Source organism: Simochromis diagramma, unplaced genomic scaffold, assembly GCF_900408965.1.
Source record: "Simochromis diagramma unplaced genomic scaffold, fSimDia1.1 OVJJ01000685.1, whole genome shotgun sequence".
Taxonomy (NCBI): Eukaryota; Metazoa; Chordata; class Actinopteri; order Cichliformes; family Cichlidae; genus Simochromis; species Simochromis diagramma.
The window spans coordinates 14,274,226-14,295,714 of NW_024387477.1; the positions used below are offsets into that span (position 1 = coordinate 14,274,226).

General features: G+C 40.3%; 1 protein-coding gene across 1 annotated transcript; it reads right to left on the reverse strand.

Annotated features, from left to right (window-relative positions):
* Positions 1-1,286: 1,286 nt before the first annotated feature.
* vegfba (vascular endothelial growth factor Ba) lies at positions 1,287-20,334 on the reverse strand. Its single transcript, XM_040015554.1, has 8 exons — positions 19,291-20,334; positions 14,343-14,394; positions 14,055-14,251; positions 13,898-13,971; positions 13,758-13,793; positions 7,400-7,486; positions 5,832-6,083; positions 1,287-5,404 (listed from the first exon to the last, which is right to left on the reverse strand). Exons 1-8 carry the CDS (start codon positions 19,366-19,368, stop codon positions 5,383-5,385), a joined length of 798 nt encoding a protein of 265 aa, XP_039871488.1. The 5' UTR covers positions 19,369-20,334; the 3' UTR covers positions 1,287-5,382.
* Between the last annotated feature and the right edge of the window lie 1,155 nt (positions 20,335-21,489).

Genomic DNA, 21,489 nt, shown 5'->3' on the forward strand with positions numbered 1-21,489 from the left:
ACCGCGTCACATCACATACGCAGTTTTGTCTTTGCAACCAACTCCCTGGGTGGCACTGTAATGAAAAATGCCTGTTTATCTTTCATTACCGTCAACCGAGGGATTAAAACGAAAGAAAAACATGGGGCGGTTGGAGGAGAGGAGAGGCAGCGGGGGGTGAGGTCAAAGCGCGGGGACATCGGTTAGACAAGGAAAGCGGAGGTTTTTATGAAAAATAAGACATTTCCTTTAATCACATCTGTAACATCACGGCTGTATCCTGGTATCATGTTGAATATATTTGATGATGTAGTATACACTTTAATGTGGACATTAAAATCGATTAATTGGCATTTATATGCTAATACATGAAACATAAAACTGCATTGTTTTCTACAAAGACATATTAAAAGGGCACAAATGGTGTAGCAGCAAAAAAAAGAGTGTAGTTTCATTTTCTATACGTAGGCTACAGTATTACAATGTATTTGCAGAGAAGAGATTCGTTGCAAGGTACAGCAATACAAATGAAGTAACAAATACATTTCTAGAGTATGCACTACGTCATACACATAGTCATGGCAGGATATTAGAGATTATAAAAGTTATATAGTTAGTAGGGGGTATCTATAGGCCACTAAGACACCGGAGGCTAGAACAGGGCTAACAGTACGATGTAGACTGTGCAGATACAAAGCACACTGATGTTTAATGCTCACACAGGACATCTGAACACGATATTAATATTTCCAGGTGTTACAGGTTAAAGAGTTGTAATGCTGAAATAACAGCAGCAAGTACATGCGGGAGTTGTTGTTGCTTTTATTGTTCAGAATTAATATTTTGACAAAGGAAAATTTGGTCACAAGAAATAACATTTGGAGCCCGAGTGGCACCCAAAAAGATATCTCAGCACCACAACTCCCGTGGGTGGAATGATGTTAAATAGTCACACATGTCTGCATGATTGGAGTCCATTTGCTCATTGTTTTCACCACTGGACTAATCTACAGTATATGTAATCTGTACTGAGGTTCCTGGACTCTTAGGTTTCCCAAAACATTTGTCTCCTCAGTCACCAGGCACATTTTGTTCCCTATTATTAATAAATGAAGACCGGAGAAGAAGTATCAGTGCTTGCAAATAAAAAATGGATGGACAGAAATAGCCACGGATGAGTTTAGAAGAATACTTTGAAACACTGCTTCCGAACCTTTACTGTATCTCCTGTATTAAGCACTTCTGTAATAAACTGGATATGGACTACGTCTGAGGAATTACATTCACCTCATGATTTATCTTTTGTGGTTACTTGCTAGTATATGCAGTATTAGTTTATTTCAACCACTACTTTTAGCTACTAGCAACATTCACTGGCACTCATCTCACTAGTACTGAATTTGACTCCCTTTTGCCTTCAGAATTGTCTTCATAGCACAGAATCAAAAAATATGCTGGAAACATTTCTCAGAGATTTTGCTCCATATTGACATGATAGAATTGGATGCACATCCCAAAGGTGCTCTATTAGATTGAGATCTGATGACCGGAAGCCATCTGAGTCCAGTGAACTCATTGCCTGCTTCAGGATACCAGGTTGAGGCGATCTGAACTTTGTTAAATGGCATGTTTTCCTGCTGGAAGCAGGTATTAGTAGATGGGTACACTGTGGTCACAAAGGGATGGACATGGTCAGCAATAATACTCAGGCAGGCTGAATAATAAGGCTTAAATAATACTCAGTTGGGACTAATGGACCCAGAGTTTGCCAAGAAAATAATGCCCACACAATTAAATCACTACCATCAGCCTGAGTCATGAAACAAGGCAGGATCTATGGTTTCATGTTGTTTACACCAAATTCTGACCCTCCCATTAGAACGTGGCAGGAGAAATCAAGACTCATCAGTCCAGGCAACATTTTTCCAGTCTTCTATTGCTTGATTTCACTACACCTGTTCAAAATAAAGCCTTAGCTTCCTGTTTTAGTTGACAGAAATGGCATCCTGTGGTCTTCTGCTACCGAGATGCTCTTCTGCATACCTTTGGTCATAATTAGTGGTTAATTAAGTTGCTGTTACCTTCTGCTAGAACCGGTTTGGTCATTCTCCTCTGACACTGTCATCAACAAGGCATTTTCACACAGAGAACTGCAGCTCACTGGATATTTTCTTTTTTTCACACCATTATTAAAAAGAAGAATGATTTCCAGTGTTAACTTCAAATGCACGCCTAAAAGCTTCGACCTGCTGCCATGTGATTGGCTGATTAGATATTTGTGTTATGTTAATCTATACCAGTAGCTCACGTTTTAATGGGTAACCATATTTTTATTTAGCTAATGTCCAATTTAATATTTCACATTTCTCCACACTATCACCTTACAATTTTACGTCACTTTTTCCAACCATGTTTTCATGTTTTAACAAGTAACTTATCTCTTTTAATATGTTATGAATTCTCTTTCTACTGCTCATCCATTACTTTTAGGTTAACTGGTAACTTCAGTCATGGTTCACTCGTGGTTTTATTAAATTAAATTAAAATTACTGTTACATTTGCTCATTTATTTCCAGATTACTTAAGTTTATCAATCCACATACCCCAAGCCCCTGTGGAAGTGTCTTGTTGGGAATGACCTTTTTTTAAAAAAAATAAAAAATTGTGCTTTTTTGTCTACATGGAGATAATAAGATATTTCACCATCTCCATCCAATAGCAAAAACAAAGTAGTCTTGATTAAAGATTAAAAAGTGACATAAACAGATGGTTTGAACAGGTCCAGAAGTAAAAAATAATCTAGTAGTGCAGACCCTTTCAAGCATGTTGTGTAGTAAAACTGTACAAAGACCATAGTGAGGTCGATTTACCTCTGGACACAGGCTATTCCCCTCTGTATTTATTTTGATTGCACAGAGAGCAGGAACAATCGTCTCATCCAACTCGTGTATTTCCCAAAATGTCAAAATATTCCTATAATTTCAGTAGCAGTTTGAGGTAACAAAAGCTTTGGGAAACCATGTCCTGTTTGCACATCATCACACAGTGTCTGGTCTGCACTCAAAGGACCAGTTCAACTCTCCTTTCATAAAAACTCCTATAGGTCCCTCTAAACCAGTGATGACCACTGCAGATCTGCTGCAGCTCCAAGTCTCAGCTGAGACAATGTTTATTGCTAAAACTATCATCATCTTAAGACGAGGTCTGAAATATCACAGAGAAAGTAACAATAATGCTCTAATACTTGGTCATTAATATGTTATGATATAGAGGTAGTGATTTAAGCATTGATTGACAGTAATAAACACTGAACAATGAACTCGAGCGCAAAAAAAAAAGTAATCTCATTCAAGGAGAGTATAAATACAAAGCTTATCACAGCAGCCACTGATGCAAGTTGCTTCAAGGCTGACACATAAATAATTCACACTCTGGACTGCACGCTGTTTCAGGGTGACTATTCCTCAACTGGCAGGATTGTATGAATCATGGGACAGAGTAAAGACATGAATCGAGGAGTTTCAAAGCTACCGTTTCCCATGGCGCTGAGAGCTCACTAGCTCTCAGTAGAATTTAACACAGCACACAGGCTGTGAATGGGTGTCAAACAGGGTTTTAAACTCAATGACCTGCCACTTTAGGCCATCAGAGCTCAGGGCTTTAGCTCTTCACAATGACTGACAAGCTGCTCAAGACCTCGTCCTTTCTGAAGCAGGCATGGTTCAAATCCCTGTTCCCACCCAGCAGCAATGAACCAACATGGAGTTAGACCGAGAGATTCAGTCAGAATATAAACAAGTTATGTTCCAGCTGAATAACACTCTTTCCATCCTGGCTCTAACACGCAACAACAACAGCCGTGTTTTTCTTTCACTGCACTGGGGACGGATATTTGCTTGGTTTCTCTGTGTTGCCGACAACATTGCCCCACTGACTGTCTGAATTACACATTATGATGTATCGTCTCTGCACCCATCTCTTCTGTGTGAGTTTTGTGTGTGTGAGACTCACACATTTGTGGCCCGTGTGAGTTTTCTCTGTTTCAATTCAATACATTTGGGTATTAGCTGGCCACCCAGTGTGACAGACGCAGATTAAAGATGAACACGGAAAAAAAACCCAACAAAAAAACAAAAAACAAAGAAAACTTCTGCAATATAGAATATCTTTCAAATCAACTCAACAGAATTATAATAACATATAAAACAGAGGCAAGTAATACAATACTCAGTGAAGATTTTGCAGTAAATTGCAAATAAACAACTCACATATATTTGCACACTTGGTGTTGCACAAACAAAAGCTTATGACTACCTGCATTCAATTCACATTGCATGTGTGTGCTGAAGCTGTGTCTGTATGTGAGTGTGTGTGTGTGTGTGTGTGTGTCATCTGTGTTCCTGGTATTATAAGTGTGAATCTGTGTGTGTGTGCGAAGCAGTGGACAGCCGCCAGACCTCATTATTGTCATTCTCCTCACTGCCTCAAAGAGAGGCAAAGCGAGGCAATGCGGCTCCTTTCAATCGAGGAACCGAGGAAAGACGGAGACAAAAGGCCGAAATTAAACAAATGCTGGAAAGCGGCTTGGAGAGCCAGCTTTGAATAAAAGGGAGAGCGGCTGCACGGTTAACCCATCTGGGTCTTTCACTGGGGAGACCACACAGATATACTTCATCCGGGCATTCAGCTAAACTATAGGTCCACGCACACTGGGGTGCCAGTTCATGTGCATGTCCTATGTCACTCTTGTATGTCTGTTGTATGTGAGTATGTGTCCATCAGTAATCTGTTGCTGTTGTTTCCTTAATCCTCTGCAAAATACTGGCCTCGACTTAACCTTGGAATCCGTCATGTGCAGCTTCCTTGCGAGGACACCTGTGTAAGACTCCTCTGCATCCGCGTTGTTCTCATGGAGTATAATAGCTCTCGTTTCCACTATTGTCTTGTGTTTACAAGTTTAATCGCAGGTGAAAGGAACTTCCCTGGAGTCCAGCCTCCGAAATAACAGTGCAGCGCGTTCCCCTGCAGGCTTGTGTACACCGAGAAAGATTTTCTCTGTCTATTCCCATGCCTCTCAAAGTTGCCACTTTCATCCTCCACTGATTGGATGTGTTTTGCGACGCTACGTGTCAGCACACGCCATGTACATGCAGACTGATAGAATCTTTCCCACAGAAGAACGGAGGCGGAAAGATGTTTGCACACAGCAGATGTATGCAGCGATGATGAACTTGTTGCTTTACTGGAGCTCTGCTACAGGTTCTTCTGTGTGCTTCCCCTCAGTTTGAGACGCCGCCTTTCCAAGTGTCTGTATGGTCTATGGCACTGATGCTGAGGGTGGGCGATGAAACGACAGGGATTTGGTAGAGAGATGGAGGCGAAAAAAGAATGTGGGCGGACACATCAAGTCCTCATGGCTTCACACCTAGAGCAGTAAACAATTAAAAGAGGAAGGTTTCAGCGCAAAAACTTCCCTGGCAGGATTCAGTCTGACATTTGAGTGTGGTTATAAAGGCAGCATGTACTTCTCTGTCAAATATACCCACATAAGGAGCTATCTGGGATTAAGAGTCTTTTTCAAAGTCATTTAAACATCTGTATGCACTCAAATTTCAGCTGCTCTGAGATAAGCTTTGATACGGCAATGAATGCTATTTTTTTTAGTTATAACTATTCAGTATGACCTGAAATTCTAAATTTCTAAAGGGCTGCTTCTTTGGAGCAATGGACATCCCATGTATCTTTTGTGTATTATCCACATATTGTGTCTAAATTGCAATCATGCATGATAAGGAAAACTTTTCTTGTTAGGTTTTTTTGTAAGAAAAAAAAAAAAAAAAAAAGGGACCGACTTGCAGCGACGAGGGTTGAGCTTTCGGCCTTTTTGGCTGCAGGTTTCAGCTGTGACGGTGCAGCGGCACTGGCATGTCGTCGAATCCAAGGCCCACTTCCTCCTTCGGCATGGGCGACAACGGGTCGTAGGAGAGGGGGAAGGAGAAGGAGAGGGGGATGGGAAGGAAATGGTGGAGGGAGAGATATTGGTGGGAGGCAGTGATGGTGGTGAAGGAAAAGATGTGGCAGAAGGAGCTGGAGGAGCATGGGTTCTGCATGGAAGAGGGATTTAGGAAAAGCATGGTTAGATCCTGAATTGATTAATTCACTGTTTAAGGAAAGCCAGCTAACACGTGGCAGACTAAAATGTCTTCCATGTTTGCTCATTACCACTAAACACCAAGGGAATTTTTTTAGTTTTGTTCAGTTTTCACCATTAAAAGCTTGGACTGATTAAAAATGTTTTTAATGGCAGCTTTGGATGATACATTAGAGACATTAGAGGCATTTAGTCATGTTTAAAAATCATGAGAAGTCCCCCTTGTTGTGCAAACATCAAGCGATCATCAAACAACATCCTCTGAAGGCCATAAATGTCTGCACAAAATTTCACGACAGAGATATTTCAGTCCAGACCAAAGCTGTCCAGACTGAAATATCTCAGGCTTGTTTGAACATGCACATTGCCAGTCTGAAACTAACCCACACAATGCAGTGTGTGGGAGGTGTGTGACTAATGTGGGATAACGTTCGTAAGCTGCCAACAAACTTTCTCCCCTTTCTGTTCATCTGCCCGTTACCATGGCTTTGTTCGTATAGGAGGCCTTCAGTTAACTCCTCTAGACGCCCTGAACTTTCCCTCTCTGAAATCTCATTTTGAGAAAGTTGCCTGAATCACTTGGTCCATTAACAGCCGCTGCTTCTGCCTCTGTTTTCCCGGGAGGCTGGCGGCCTTAATGAAGTTACTTAATGAGGCAGAGAGGGCTCATCTTTGTTCCCGTCCCGGTGACCACGCCTGTCGCTGGCTGGGACAGAGGAGGTAGGATTTGCAAGCAAATTACACAGATTTCACCCCTGCCAAAGTTTGAACAATGCCTGTTTTGAATGATGGATAGGTGCAGAGAGACATCACACCAAAGCTGAGCCACCTTTGGCCCCCAGAGGCCGGAAATGACTGACAGCAAAGTGAAGGGTAAGGAGATGAAAAAGAGTCGAGAGGAAAACATTAACAACTCTTTTATCCTTCATTCATGGAAGCCAACCTACTTGTGGTCCTTTCTTTCTTTCTTTCTTTCTTTCTTAATAAATACTGGCTAAATACTGTTTTGATTATGGCAGTTGTGGTGTTCACCAGTGTGTGTGAGAGACCTTGACTGCGCAGCTGTAAAACAAATTGTCCTTCAGAAATAATGAGGCCAGATAACCCAGTTTTCCTCTAATCCAAACAGTCTCAGTGAGACTGAGAGTATCCGGAATAAACACCGACAGACACAAGTAACGCCTGCTTAAACCTTGCATTTTGAACAAAAACAAGTTAACGACAGTAAATTTGAGTTTAAAAAAAGCGAGCACTGAATAGTAAACATACGCAGCTCTGGTGGCTCCAGTTATCTTCTGTTTGGACTTCCTCCCTCTTTCCTTTTTCTTGCCTTTTCTTGCTGGCTTCAGAAAGGCCCTGGGAGCACCAAACAGACAAAATGTCACACACGGACAGGAGTTAATGTCAAACGAACGGTTTTCAGTTTTGGAATCTTTTGGAAGAACAAGCACCAAAATAAGTCATCCTATAACTAACGAGTGAACATCCTGAACATGTCCTTAGATGAACTCTTTGAATGTTTCATAACTTTTTATAATGTTGATCTGTTCCTTTATCTGACAGTCTGGGATATGAAGATACCCATTTGCAATGTGGGTCATTTAAATTAATATTTTATTGATATTGATCATTCTTTACATAATTGTTATATTATCAAAAAACATTTGTGGTATTGTCCTTTTCATTTCCCAAATTATTTAGTGACGTGCATTCGGCTTAAGTATTAAGGGATGTGATGTTCAGATTCTCATTACACTGTTGTGTTTCAGGAGAGAGGACCTAAATGTGCGATGCTACAGAGGAAGAACTGCACAAAATGTGTGAAAAGCATCTAAAATAACATAAAAGTAAACTAGACTAAATGGGTATATAAATTTATATAAACAAAAGACTAACCAGAGACAGGAAACGGCTGGTAAATGTCACACAAGTGAAACTAATTAACAAAGGTCAAGATAATTAGGTGTAGAGGATACAAGACATAAAAGAAAACATGGTAATAGAGACTGGGGAACAGGCAGCAACAGAAGGACAAGAAGGAAAATGAGATGGAAACATTTTGAGCCTAGAACTTTACCAAAACATAAAACCATCAAAGGTCAAAGGTTTTCCATGAGAAAAAATTAAAAAAAAAAAAAACACTCAGTGTCACTAGATAGATAAATATGACATTGAAACCAAACTCCTTAACTCTACTTTACAACAACTTTCCAAACAATCCTTATTTATTTAGCATTTGTCAAAAGAGACATGTTAGTGCCTTTCTGTTAAGCCCAACTTTCTTCTGATTGGCTGCCTCTCACAAACACAAGGTTTGAACAGCAGGTGGGTGGAGCTACTGTGCTCAAAGCCAGAGCTGTGTGCCCAACATTACAGAATTAAAGATATCTCCTCTCTATGACATAGGAAGGGGTAAAAGGACCACACTTAGAAAAAAATTTTTTATCAACTATTTTGAGAATAAAGTCAAAATTTCAAGATTAAAGTCGTAATTCTATTTTGAGAAAAACATCAAAGCTGTATTTCAAGAAAAAAGTCAAAATGCGGACGTTACAGTTGTACTTTCAAGACAAACTAAAATGGCTTGTAATGGTTGTAATGGACAGATCCAGGGTGTATTGATGGTTACACCCTCGTGCAATAAAGAGGACGTACGTTGTATCACAAGACGGCTCATCAATTTGTTTAACTAACTCATCCAAACACGTCATTTTGTAGAGAGTACAGCAGGCGCGACAGTTTGTCCTGAAACAACAATGGACTTTTTTCTCAAAATTATCAACAATACTTTTTCTTAATGTGGCCCTAATATTCCATCACATAGTGACATCACATAGACCCAGGACTTCAAAAAAATGTCTGAAACAGGGAGTTTAAAGCAGTCTGAAGATCAAATGTGCTGTTAACAAGAGAGAGAGAGAGAGAAATGGATAATAGGTCCGCTTTAATATGTTTAATATGAACTGCAGTTTAACATCGGTCAATGCCTTTCAAAGAGCCTGCAGTTGGTAAATAATTATTTCAATTTACTGCAACATTTTTCAATTCTAAGAACCTTTATGGATTTCTGTTAATACACTATAATTCAGAGTTAATCATTTTAAAACTCAACAGGCTATCTGACAGCCTGAGTTAAAAGGTCTTCAAAACTTCTGCTGAGGTTGATCTGGTGTTATTAGATACTAAGGAGGTTTTGCTATTGTTTCAGTTTGTTTCTTTTTTTTTTTATTAGTCAAAAACGTATGAACAGATTTGTTCATACAGATTTGTACAAGGCAATCACTTGTTGGAAAGAATTTTACCTGGATAAATAAAGGATTATACACTCTCCAGAAAATATCTAATCGGCCAGCCTGATGGCTGTAACCCAATGCATTTAAACTGAAACAAAATGTAGAAGCAAGACGATTTAAGTCAATCTGAATATGGCACGATTATTGGTGCCAGATGGACGGGTCTGAGTATTTCAGAAACTGTTGATGTACTGGGATTTTACCACAAAATTATCTCTAGAGAACAGCCCAAAAAAGAGAATATTTCCAGAGAAAAAAAAATCCAATTCTCTGGGTGAAAATGCAATGTTGATGACAGAGGTCAGAGGAGAACGGCCAAACCGCTTCAGACAGAAGGCAACAGCAAGTCAATTAACCACTTATCATGACCAAAGGTATGAGGTCTGATGAATTTTGACTTATGCTGCCACATTCAGATGATCTGGTATAAGCATCATGGATCCTTCTATCAACAGTTCAGACTGCTGGTGGTTTAATGGTGTGCAGGATATTTTCTTGGCACACTTTAGACCCTCTAGCACCAGTTAAACTTTGTTTAAAGACCACAGCCTACCTGACGATGGTTGCTCATCATGTCCATCCTTTATGAACACATAGCACCTATCTGCTAATATCCACTTCCAGTAGGATAACACATTATGTAACAATCGTTTCAAATTATCCTTTTGAACAGTGACTTCACTGTACTCAAATGGCCTGGACAGTCACCTGATCTCAATCTAATAGAGCACCTTTAGACGTGATGGAACGTGAGGTTCACATCATGGATGTGCAGCAGACAACTCTGCACCAACTGTATGATGCTGTCATGCCACAAACAGTTAAGGTAGTGAATCTGAATCTGAAAGGTATACTTAATAAAGTGTCTAATTAGTGTATGTGAAGTCAATCCTGATCCAGATCTAAATCCAGGAACCTTCTGAGACACTCTCTGGTCTTGCAGAATTGGACATTTAGCATATCTTCAAACATGAGCATACTTTTGCCTCGCTAACTGTATGACTTATACATGACTGTCCTGTATCTGGGTCCTCTTCTTTTGTAAGCTGTCACTGTACCAATACGGTGCTGGTGGTATCTTAGCAGTGTTTTTAAAGCATAACTGGTTTACAAAGAAACAGTAAATGGAAAAATCCAGTAATCACTGTTTACTCTCCCTACACTTCATGACATAAACAAAACAATTAATTAGTTCAGACTCTCAGTGCAGGGGGAGAAAATGTCACTGTCACTCTACTGTCAACTGATAACCCGTTTTTATCATTTTGAGTGTCCAGCATTTACTGAGCGCAATCTAATCCACTTTAATGTGGACTGGCGGCTTCAATAAAGTGCATCTACAGCTCTGTAGAGTTTTTTCAACTTCAACTCATCTCTGTTCCAGTCCCATCTGTTATATTAAATCATATCCAATTATGGGCACTGTACCATGTTTACCAGCTTAGCCCTGACATTATTAACAGACTCTGTTGCCTCTGCTGCTGCTGTTGTTGTTTTTGGAGTTCTAATTTACTACTAGGGATGCGTGACTCTCCTCCGTCAGCCTGTGAGAGACCACATGGCAGGGGAGATAAAATCATCGCTATGGTGACAACAGGATGCCAGCCGTCCCAGGGGATGCTGGGAGAGAGTCACACAGATGCTAACTCTTTCAACATCACATGAAAGAACTCGTATGTATTAACACAAAGCACAGAACATATAAAATTTCATAAAAACACAGAGTCAAACAGGCACATAACCTGTAACTTTAAAGGCTTAGAAAACTGTATGCACACACACACACACACACACACACACACACACACACACACACACACACACACACACATACATTGGAATCCTTTATTTATGTTCACATCCTAACAGGAAGCAGCAGGACATAAACATTAAAGATGCAATCATATGACTGTGTGGTTGGACCTGCACACAGACAAGAAGCAGAGATCAAGCAGAAATGCTCCTTTCACAGCGTCCAGCTGTCAGCCGCAGCTGACATTGGCCCTACGTGCTGGACAGAAAGGCGTCTTTATTTTTGTCATTAACATAAAGAGCAATTTTCTCCGATCACCAAGCAGATACAGGATCATTATTGCACTAATGTGTTTTTGCTTCAAACCTAGTGTCCACAGCACTCTTACTGATTTTAGGACTTCTAAAAGAGAGACTGTTGAAGACGCTGTTTGGCTTTGAAAGCTCCGGGATTACTTAGTAGTCTGCACGGAGAGGAAAAGCAGACTTTTAGAAATAATGACACCCACATTCACTGGCTGACTGGGTCTTGTTAGTCACCACATGTCCTTCCCAACCCTGTCACATGACCCTGTTCTGTAAGAAAACAAGGACAGGGGTTGGGTAATAAATTACAAACCCATACCATGTAATCACAATGTCCCTGGATTGATCCCCCCACCAATCTCCTGAAGTACAATATTCCCTGCCTGGTGTATTAAAGGCACTCTGCAGCAGCAGAAAATCATTGCATTAATGATTACAAGATAGTAATCATAGATAGTACAAGTCTTACATGCAGAAGACTTGTACTATCCAAGGTGTCACAACATTTCACTGAACTACAGCTGCTGATAATTAGCGATGATATGCTGCAACGAGCTGATACATGCAAGGCATGACTGATTCAGCTCCATCCGTCCATCCATTCCTGTTTTCCCAACTGCTTATCCACATTAGCATCCCAGCTGGTTCCACCCTGGACGCGTCCGCAGTCTTATCACAGAGATGCTTAAAGAAACACATCTATACCAGTTTAGAATCATTAATTAACCTGACGGGCATGTCTTTGGACTGTGGGAGGAAGTCACTGCAGGCACAGGGAGAACATCCACACAGAAGACCCGCAGCAGGCCTTTATCTCTCTGAGATGACATTGCTTACCACTGTAACACCATGATTCCCAGTATGTGGGAACTGCCCATACAAAAAACAAAGTCACAGATTTTTTATATTAACTACATTTTTTATTGATTGTTGACCTTCCAAATAACTGTAAGAGGTTTATTTACTCTTTCTAAAATGATAGATTTTATACCTATTACATTTTCATCTTACTTTGATTTTCTTCTTCTTTTTTTATTATGGTGTCACCGTAAAACTTACCTCTAAACTGATACACAAATGTTTTTAAAATTCATGAACAATTAAAAATTTTTCTAATTAACTTTTAAAAAGTTAATTCATCGATCATGTTTAACTTAAATTGCATTCATTTTTCAAATTAATTTAATGAACAGTTAACATTTTTAGCTTTAAATTATTTTTATTTGCAGGTATTATGCCTTTTAAGCCTTTTGTAATGCTTTAAAAGTAATTTTTTAATTACTCATTCCTGGAGTGCATGTTGCACGGGTATTGCAGCACAACGTTTCACCAAAACAAAAATCAGTGAACTTTTGAATTTAGAAAACAAAAAAAAAAAACAGACACAAATCACATTTTAATTCAATTTCAGGCTTGATGGCAATGTTCCATTCAGACAGCTTTTTAAGACCACTATTATGTGGAAAATTACTCAGTGGGTAAACATGAGTTCATGGTTGAAATGGGGTTAAATTCCAGTCTTTGTAGGAGCCTAAAAACACATTTCATCTTTCACTATTCAACCAAATTTAGGCATAAAGGAATGCTTTTTTTTTTTTTTTAAATGATTGTGCTCAACCACATTCATCCTAAAAAACATCAGTCATGGATGTCTGGTGCTTAGTGGGAGACAAATGAGCCTTCTTGACCAGCATGCCTCTGGACACAATTGTGAAGTGAGGCCCAAAAATCTGGAGTTAATGAGTTAATGTAGCCCGGTCAGGGTGCTTCCAGCAGCTATAGGTGTGAGCGACTATGTCAGTGCTCTTAAACTGGATTAACCCAGTCCGGGGTCTCATGTGACGCGCTCTTTGAATTCTTGAGCAACATGTTCATTCTTTGCCATTTATAACTGTTACTTTGAAAGCAAACACTGGTGTTTCGAGGACATTAATGAGGTGAATAAGGACATTTGTTGCGTAGCACAGGCGAGATATTTTTCTGCAATTTTGGAGTTTTGTAGCAAGTAGAAGTTTTCAGATAAAGAACTGAGCACTTCTTTTAAAGACTGTTCAGTAGCCTATAGCTACTTGGATTTAATCAAGAAGTCCTTTCCTTGTAATTGAAATACCAGTCCGACTACCGGCTACTCATTATTAAGATAATCAGCAGAATTTTAAATATGTCATCAGTGCAGAGCTTGGACATGGGCTGAAAGACCAGGTTTGATGTTATCACGAGCAGAAGAGCTCAGAATAAAATCCAGAAACACAGAGATAAAGATTGGAGTTCTTTACCTTGATGTAGGTGTTGGCTGGAGGTGTTCCTTTAACCTGCACACAGATTTAAAAATTGCCATTGTAAAATTGTATGAAAGGTCAGTGGAGCAGCATTATCCAGTATGCGCCTGAACCTCAGATGGGTGAGTTTTTATTACCTGCAATCACATTGGCTGTGCTCGATGAAGGGCAGCTCAGTGAGCTCGTGCTTCATAAAGGACGTCCTCATCAGCTGCACACAGGTCAGAAGAAAGTAAGTGCGTATTTATCATCTGAGCAGACTTCCTGTATATGTGTGTGCGTGTGCGTGTGTACCTCCATGGTAACTGCGTGCGTGAGCGTGGGTACACACTCGAAAGCCTCGTCAGCACAGCAGCCGCCACATCGCCTCACCGACACACAAGATGGGATGAAGAGGCTGTGGGTCTCATCTGGAAACTCCCGCCAAACCTCCACCAGAGTGTCTCGAGGCTCGCAGCCGCTCCGCGAGTACACCTCCAACCACCGTCGCACTTGTGGAGAGACAAGGACAAACAGTGTGTTTTATTTGTTTTACTCTTTCACCTCCGTGACGCGTGAGTTTATGTAGAAACATAAACATACCTTCTCGACCTTCTCTGGATTTGGGGGAGTCGGCAGGGCGCCAGTGAGCAAGCTGGAGAGAGGTAGCAACAAACTCAGTCATACAATGAGTGGTTTCATTCCAGTTTCAAATAAAATAGAAAAGTAATCAGTTTAAAAGATACTAAATTAACTCATTTGTATACAGTTGGTAGGATAAAATACCAAAATATCAACTTATAACCTTTAATCTACAGGGTAAATCTGAACTATATGTAATTATGTCAACCTAAAAAACAAGTTCATGGATTGCTTAAGTTCACATTTTATCTATTACGTCAGACTTAATGTGAAATTTATCTCCCAAATTTGTCCACCAAGATAAAAAACACATATTGGCTGTTACTGATCAACTAAACAGCATTTATTTGACTCTCCAGCTATTATCTGCAACTTCTTGCTTGACACTGTTGTAAAAGTGTGCTGGTGCAGATCAACAGATCAAAGTATTTCCCGTTAATGAACACCACAATATTTCACACCTGGAGTTTGAGCGTGACAAGCTCAATAAAGCGTGGAGGGAAATAACAGGAAGAAAGCGAAACCGCTGAACTTTGATACAGAGATACCTTTGAAGGAGGGTACGAGTTGTGTCTCTCCTCTGTTAGAGAGCAGTTTCTGTGTGGGTGAGGTCTCTTGGTGTGTTTGGCTGCAAGTTTTATGTTTAGGATCAAATTTCACGCATATTTTTTACCTGGATGATGGAGATGCTAAAACCCGATCAAAGCTTTGGAGACACCCATTGATCTAAATATCAATGAAATACTTTGTTGCCCTCTCCCACTTCTCTTCATATTCCCTCATGATATCCATTTCTGGAAATTTACGTGTCTATATTACACTCAGAGCCTGTCCTGAATCAAACCCAATGTGCTATTTTGCATCTTTTAAGCAAACCGATGCAAAGGAGCACAAAAAATAACACAAGTTCTTCTCTTTTTCATGCCCTCTCTCTCTGTCTCGGGTTTTGACTTTGTTGTTTTTGTGTTATGTTGCTGACAAACAGACTATTCAGACCTCACCTGTCACCTTAACACTGTGCTTTAACTGCAATGTAATTTAAATATTTTTGCAAGAGGTGAAAACACTAGAACATCTGACTGATGAACTCTATATCCTGCAGTCTAACTCTGCTACTTTCAGAGGCAGATATTGTACTTCTTCCTCATCTCAACCATTCATTTTGCAGTTATAATTTTATAGTACTTACAAATTTCTATTAATATCCTAAAAATATCAAGTGTTATTAAATATTAAACCAGTGCTTCTCAACCTGTTTGACATAAATAAATAAGCATCTTATTGTGGTTCTGCAGATGTTCATGACTTTTATCAGTTCCACATGAACTCATTCAAAAACCTGATTGAGGACCAAAGCGATAAAATATTTATGCATCTCACGACCTCTCAGACTAATCTAATGAGCATTTGAAGGGGCCCGGCGCTGATTGGGAACTAATGGACTGAGCAGCTTCAACACAAAAAAAGGACCTGGCAAAAAGGGCACTGATAGAGCCTATCCACCACCAAACCACATGCACTATTTTGCAGTTTTGAAGAAAGTGTAGCAAAAGAAGACACGTTTTCATGAGTTCTTGCTTTGCTCAAGCTCCACCTCCATCTGTGTTGGGTTTTATGTAATTCGGCGTGGTTGTTTTTGCATAATCGTGCTGACAAAACAGACTAATCAGATCTTATCTGTCACCTTAACAAGGGATAGATATAGCAAGCACTTTTAATGAAGTACTTTTATTATATTGTAAAGGATTTTTTTGTGCCTCTCATAAACACACATGAGAAGAACCTGCATTTTATGGCACTCTACTTGTATCAAGGCCACTTGAAAGGGAATGTAGACTTTGTCCAGTTGACCCCCTTTTACTGATCCACCCCCTTATACACACATGGGTTAGGCCCACATTGATTGAACAGTGTTGATTTATGCTGGGGCCATTTTGTAAGCACTATGAGCTGAAGTAAATGTGTCCTCTCTGTATCATTCTTAGAGAGGAGTCTAAGATTAACTCCCTTTGGCAGCCATATCTGCACAGAGCTGGCACACACACACACTGACTGACACACACACTCCTGAGTGCCAGCCCAAAGCCATCTGCACCGGCACTGCCTGTCTGTCTAACACATCTAACTCCCTGTGCACACTGTACAGATGGGCCATGTGTGTGTATGTGTGTGAAAAAGGCCTTGCCCTTGACCTAACCACCATCTCTCCCACACTGAGCTTCATCACCGCAGGAGGAGCAGGATGACCCCCTTTTTAAATAAGCTGTCAGGGAGGCAGACAGCATGAAGGCGGAAAGCCTTGTGAGCAGGTGAAGAGGCTCTCCAAGTGCACACTGGTGTCCGCCATGTAGTGTCTAGGATGACGAACGCGTAAAACATGCAGTATAGAGCAGCACCGCAGAGTCAGGGTTGGATCCACTTCAGAGCACTGCCTGTTCCTGATACGAGCCTCCAGACATAAATAAAAAAACACAGCATGGGCAGGAGCTGCTATATGTGTAGGTGGAAAAATGAGCCCATATGCCACATCGAGGGACAAGCCAGTGCAATCAGTGAGAATTTCTTATGAATGATTTCTATACTAACTCTTCCCCCATAACAGCTGGGATAGGCTCCAGTCCCCTCACAACCCTGACTCTTATTACTTCACACACACTATAAGAAATTGATCATTTTTAGGCTCTCAGACTGAAAAAAAGCCCTTTAATACATTCTTGTTTTTTAGATAGCACTTGGGACGACATCTGAAATGCACTGGTGTTATGTTAATGACTTAAAAAATACTTTGACAGATAATAGTGAGATTATAATTTTTGCACCGCAAGCCACCGCTGTATATTTATTAGTTAGGATTTAACTTTAATATCTATGTCAAAGGGTTGAACAAATATGTTGTATAAAAAGTTTACAAGCAGCTATATTTTCAGTGCTCATTACGACTAGCTTAAGTGACTCCCCTTGTCTCTTGCAGCTGTCTCTTTGTAATTCCTTCTGCCTTTAGTTTTGTCTTCAGCAAGTTAAATATATGTTCAATCAGATCTGTTGATGTGTTTGACTCCAATTTTTTTTTTTTTTACCCTCAAACTGCTGGGTGTTTCTCTGTCCACTGTAAACATCTGACTGAATCTGAGCGGTCAGTATTTCCCTAAACACTTCATAATTCATTCAACGACTTCTGTGTACTGTCACATCTGTGTCTCATCTCTAAAAACAAGTGATCCACTGGCACTGAAAGCAATGCATGTTCATGCCATCACACTGCCTCCACTGTGTTTGACAGATGTTGCATGCTTCACATCATTTGGAGCCCCTCCAAATCTTCTTCTCACGTGCTGTTGAAGCGCTGGCTTGTTTGCAAAGAGCCCTCTTTATTTCCTCTTGTGAAGTCTTTAGTAGACTGATGATAATGACATGCCTTCCTTCTGAACACTGTTCTGCACTTTTCTACATGCTCTGAAGGCATTTCCTTTACAATGGAAAGGATCCTGTGAGCATCCACTACTGCTTTCTCCTGTAGGCTTGTGTGTGTTTATTTAAATTCACAAGTTCCTTCTTTTTTAATTTTTTTTTTTTTTTTAAATCTCAGAATCAGCTTTTGATTTGGCCACTCCAGATGTTTCCACTGTCTCTTTTTAGGAATCGTTTTGTTTTTGCAGCCTAATGATGGCCTGGTTTACTAGCATTGAGAGGTCCTTTGACCACATGTTGTGTCAAAAACCAAATAACAAAACTTTTACTTCCTTAATTGATCCAGATATAAGAAATGATGTAAGAAAAGAACAGGATCCATCTGGGTATAAAGCAGTTCCTGAATCAAAAAATGTAGATGTATATATCTTTAAATTAAAGCTGAGAGGCTCTGCTTTAATAGCAATTACTTTAACCTTGATATCTATTGATAAACAGATAAAATAACTAGGAGTGGGTCAGTATTCACACACACACACACATACACACACACACACACACACACACACACACACACACACACGCCTATGTGTATGAAAACATTACTAATGCCCTTCAGGTCAGCACAGTAAGCATGGAGCTCCCTCATTAGCTTGGCCTTCCGCTGGAAAGGCTAGATTGGATCAGGTCTGTCATCTGACCCAGCCTACACACCCACAGTTCCAGCAACCGGCATCTGTTATTATTTATAAATATTCATTATTTTGTTGCAGTAAGTTGGTAATAAATGAATCCAGGAGATTCTTGCTCTCAGCCAAAATCATGTATAATTTATTTCTATAGATCAAAAAGAGATCAGATGCGTTAATTAGGAATGTATAGTAGTACTGGTAGGCAGGGGTAACTTAGCTGTTCACTTTGTTCCCAGTCTTTATGTTAAGCTAATGGGCTTGGAGATATATATAGTTCAACACATTGCACGGCTCCTTTAATAATAATGAGCTCACAAATTGATTTTTCTGGTCCCCATGTCCTCCATCTTTTCTTCCCAAAAGGCAAAAGGGTTTCATTTGATGAATGAAGCTAACAGAAACAAAGCAACTGCGCTGCTGGAGGAGGATTTTCCACTACCTGGCAACTCAATCACTGTCCTTGTGAATGGCTTATAATTAATCGACCTAGCTTTAACAGGCCAAAGTGTGCAAAACAGTCAATACACTCACCAGAGAGCATGCTTTATATAAAGTATCACTGAATTATGTTGGTGTGAGAGGAGACAATGAAGCCGGATGTCACATTAAAGTAATTACTGAAAGCCACGTTTAATCTCGGAGGGTTTCGTTGTGTTTTTCTGCCACAGGACCAGAAGTGACAGGTGTCATTGACCCAGAGGATAACTTCCACAAGGTTACAACTTCCCACCAGGCTCCAACAGACCAGGAATATATATAGATATAGATATATAGATATATAGTAGGTGAAATGATCCATACATACATACCTTGGCGTGAGAAGTCGGTATTCTGGTGAGCAGCAGGAATTGAAACATTCCTAGAATAACTTGTAGCATAATCCCCATTGTGCAGGAGTCCAAGGGGCACGCAAAAAATATTTTTTGGACCAATCCAAAAAAAGAAGCTGGCTTGTCCTCCTTGCGTCGCCTCCGTGTCCGAATAAAGGCGCAGATATCCCGCTTTCACTCTCCAGTCTCCCTTCCCTGAAAGGACTCCCAGGGTGGCATCATCAGGGTCGTAACAATAACTTTATTGTGTCGCATTTTAGCTCGAATGATTTAGGACTCAGTTCTCTATATGAACTCTATGACAGTTAAATCCTCTATTAGTGAGACACTGTAGACTGAAATGACCTTCCCTGCACAAACTATGGCTTTCTTATAATGTTAAATGTGGCACCAAAGCAGCCAAATCCTTATCCTTTTTCCAGAAACTTGAAAGAACTTTAAAGTGATGCTTTCCTGTAGTGATTATGAGCACAGTCCGCCTCTTGGTTCGGCTCCCATGAAACCGGTCCGGGGGGTCCGGGTTGCGTTATTGGGGGATTACACAGGCTACAGATTCCCGCTTAAACGTGGTGCGATCATCAAATCCTGTGTGTCTGAAGAAAGAAATCGCATCATCCAGCTATAGGACGTTAATCCGGAAAAGATCCGACGCCCTGCCCGACGCGCGGAGGGTATGTGCCGCATATTCCTCTCCCCGGCTCGGTCACAGTCTCACCACACCGTCGCTCCTACTGAAAATGTGACGTTTCCCCTCCAGGCGCATCTTCCCGTTTTTTTCCCACTCCCCTTATAAATAAACCTAAAATAACATCCTCGGCTGCTGTGGCAGACAGCGTGACTACAGCAGAGCAGTCAGAGCGAAGATACAGGCAGGTCTGGAAAGGTAGACCTTCATTGGTTGCTGTGATAGGTTTCCTCGCTTCTTTTTGCCCTTGAGACGCACGCAGCGTAACCATTGCGCTGCCAACTTTTTCCAGACGGGATAGGCGCACTGCACACAGGTGGAGTGTCTCTATTGGTCCCACAGCGGGGGGTCAGGGGGCCTCCAGGGGCCTCTTGTAAGTGGGGAGTATGACTGAGGACACCAAGGTCGTGTCAGTGGCAGGGGACATATTTTAGTATTTACATGTGAATATGGAGGCTAAACAATAAGGGGATTACATTTTTAGAAAATGGTGATTGTTGTGCGCATCAGTTGAAGCATTTTTCTTTTAAAGGGGGCCAGCTGTCCACTGGCTTTCTTACTTATCCATAAGAAAGACTGTGATTTAAAGATGCCATCTTATAACATGTAGTCCTATGAGAGTATACTTAAAACAGATTACGTTTTGCCAAAGAAGAAGTGTTTAATCACCAAACTTTGATTCCCGAGAGTGTTTTTGACTTGTGAACACCTTGTCCTTGCTAGGAAATAGATCATGGTGACACAGTAATATCTAAATTCTTTATAACTTTTCTATTCAATGAATAACTTCCTTAAAATTACACTTTAGTGAAATGTTGTATTTAATCAAAGTAATGCCAATGATTTAAGAGTTCAGCTGGTGCACACTTATCTGCAATCCAACACATACTGAGAGCAACGAGCTGATGATTGATAAACATTTTCTTCAGTTTAATCATAGAAGTTATTTACAAGGAATTTCTCAACAAGCCAACATGACCAAAGGCTGTAATGCACAGTGACCCTGCGTGTAAACACAGACTGACACGTCGCGGTAGGAATGCAGCTTAGATGTTACTAATAACGCTGACGAATGATTTGTTCTGTTCTCTTCAAATGTTCCACTGAGTCATGACAGTAAAGCAGGTAAATCAAAGTCAGCCATTATTCACTTTATTATTTACATATTTGCTGTCCATCCACTGTGAGAAGAAAATGACAAGGGGCATTTTTCAAATAAAAAGAGCTCAAAACAAAGTGTCAAGTAGAACTGATAAACTGTGGAAAGGTCTTGGGCAACACTTCATTTATTTATATTTTTTTGAGGAAATGGTAAAAAGGTGCAGTGATTTATGGAAACATCTACAAACATACATGGGAATACAGTATATAAGACAAAAACAGAGTTTACATAATTCTAACAAGCTTGAAAGTCAATATTTGGTTTGACCACCTTTATGCAGCCTTAACCTGAAGGCAACATTTCATGAAGTCATCTTCAGGAACGGTTCTCC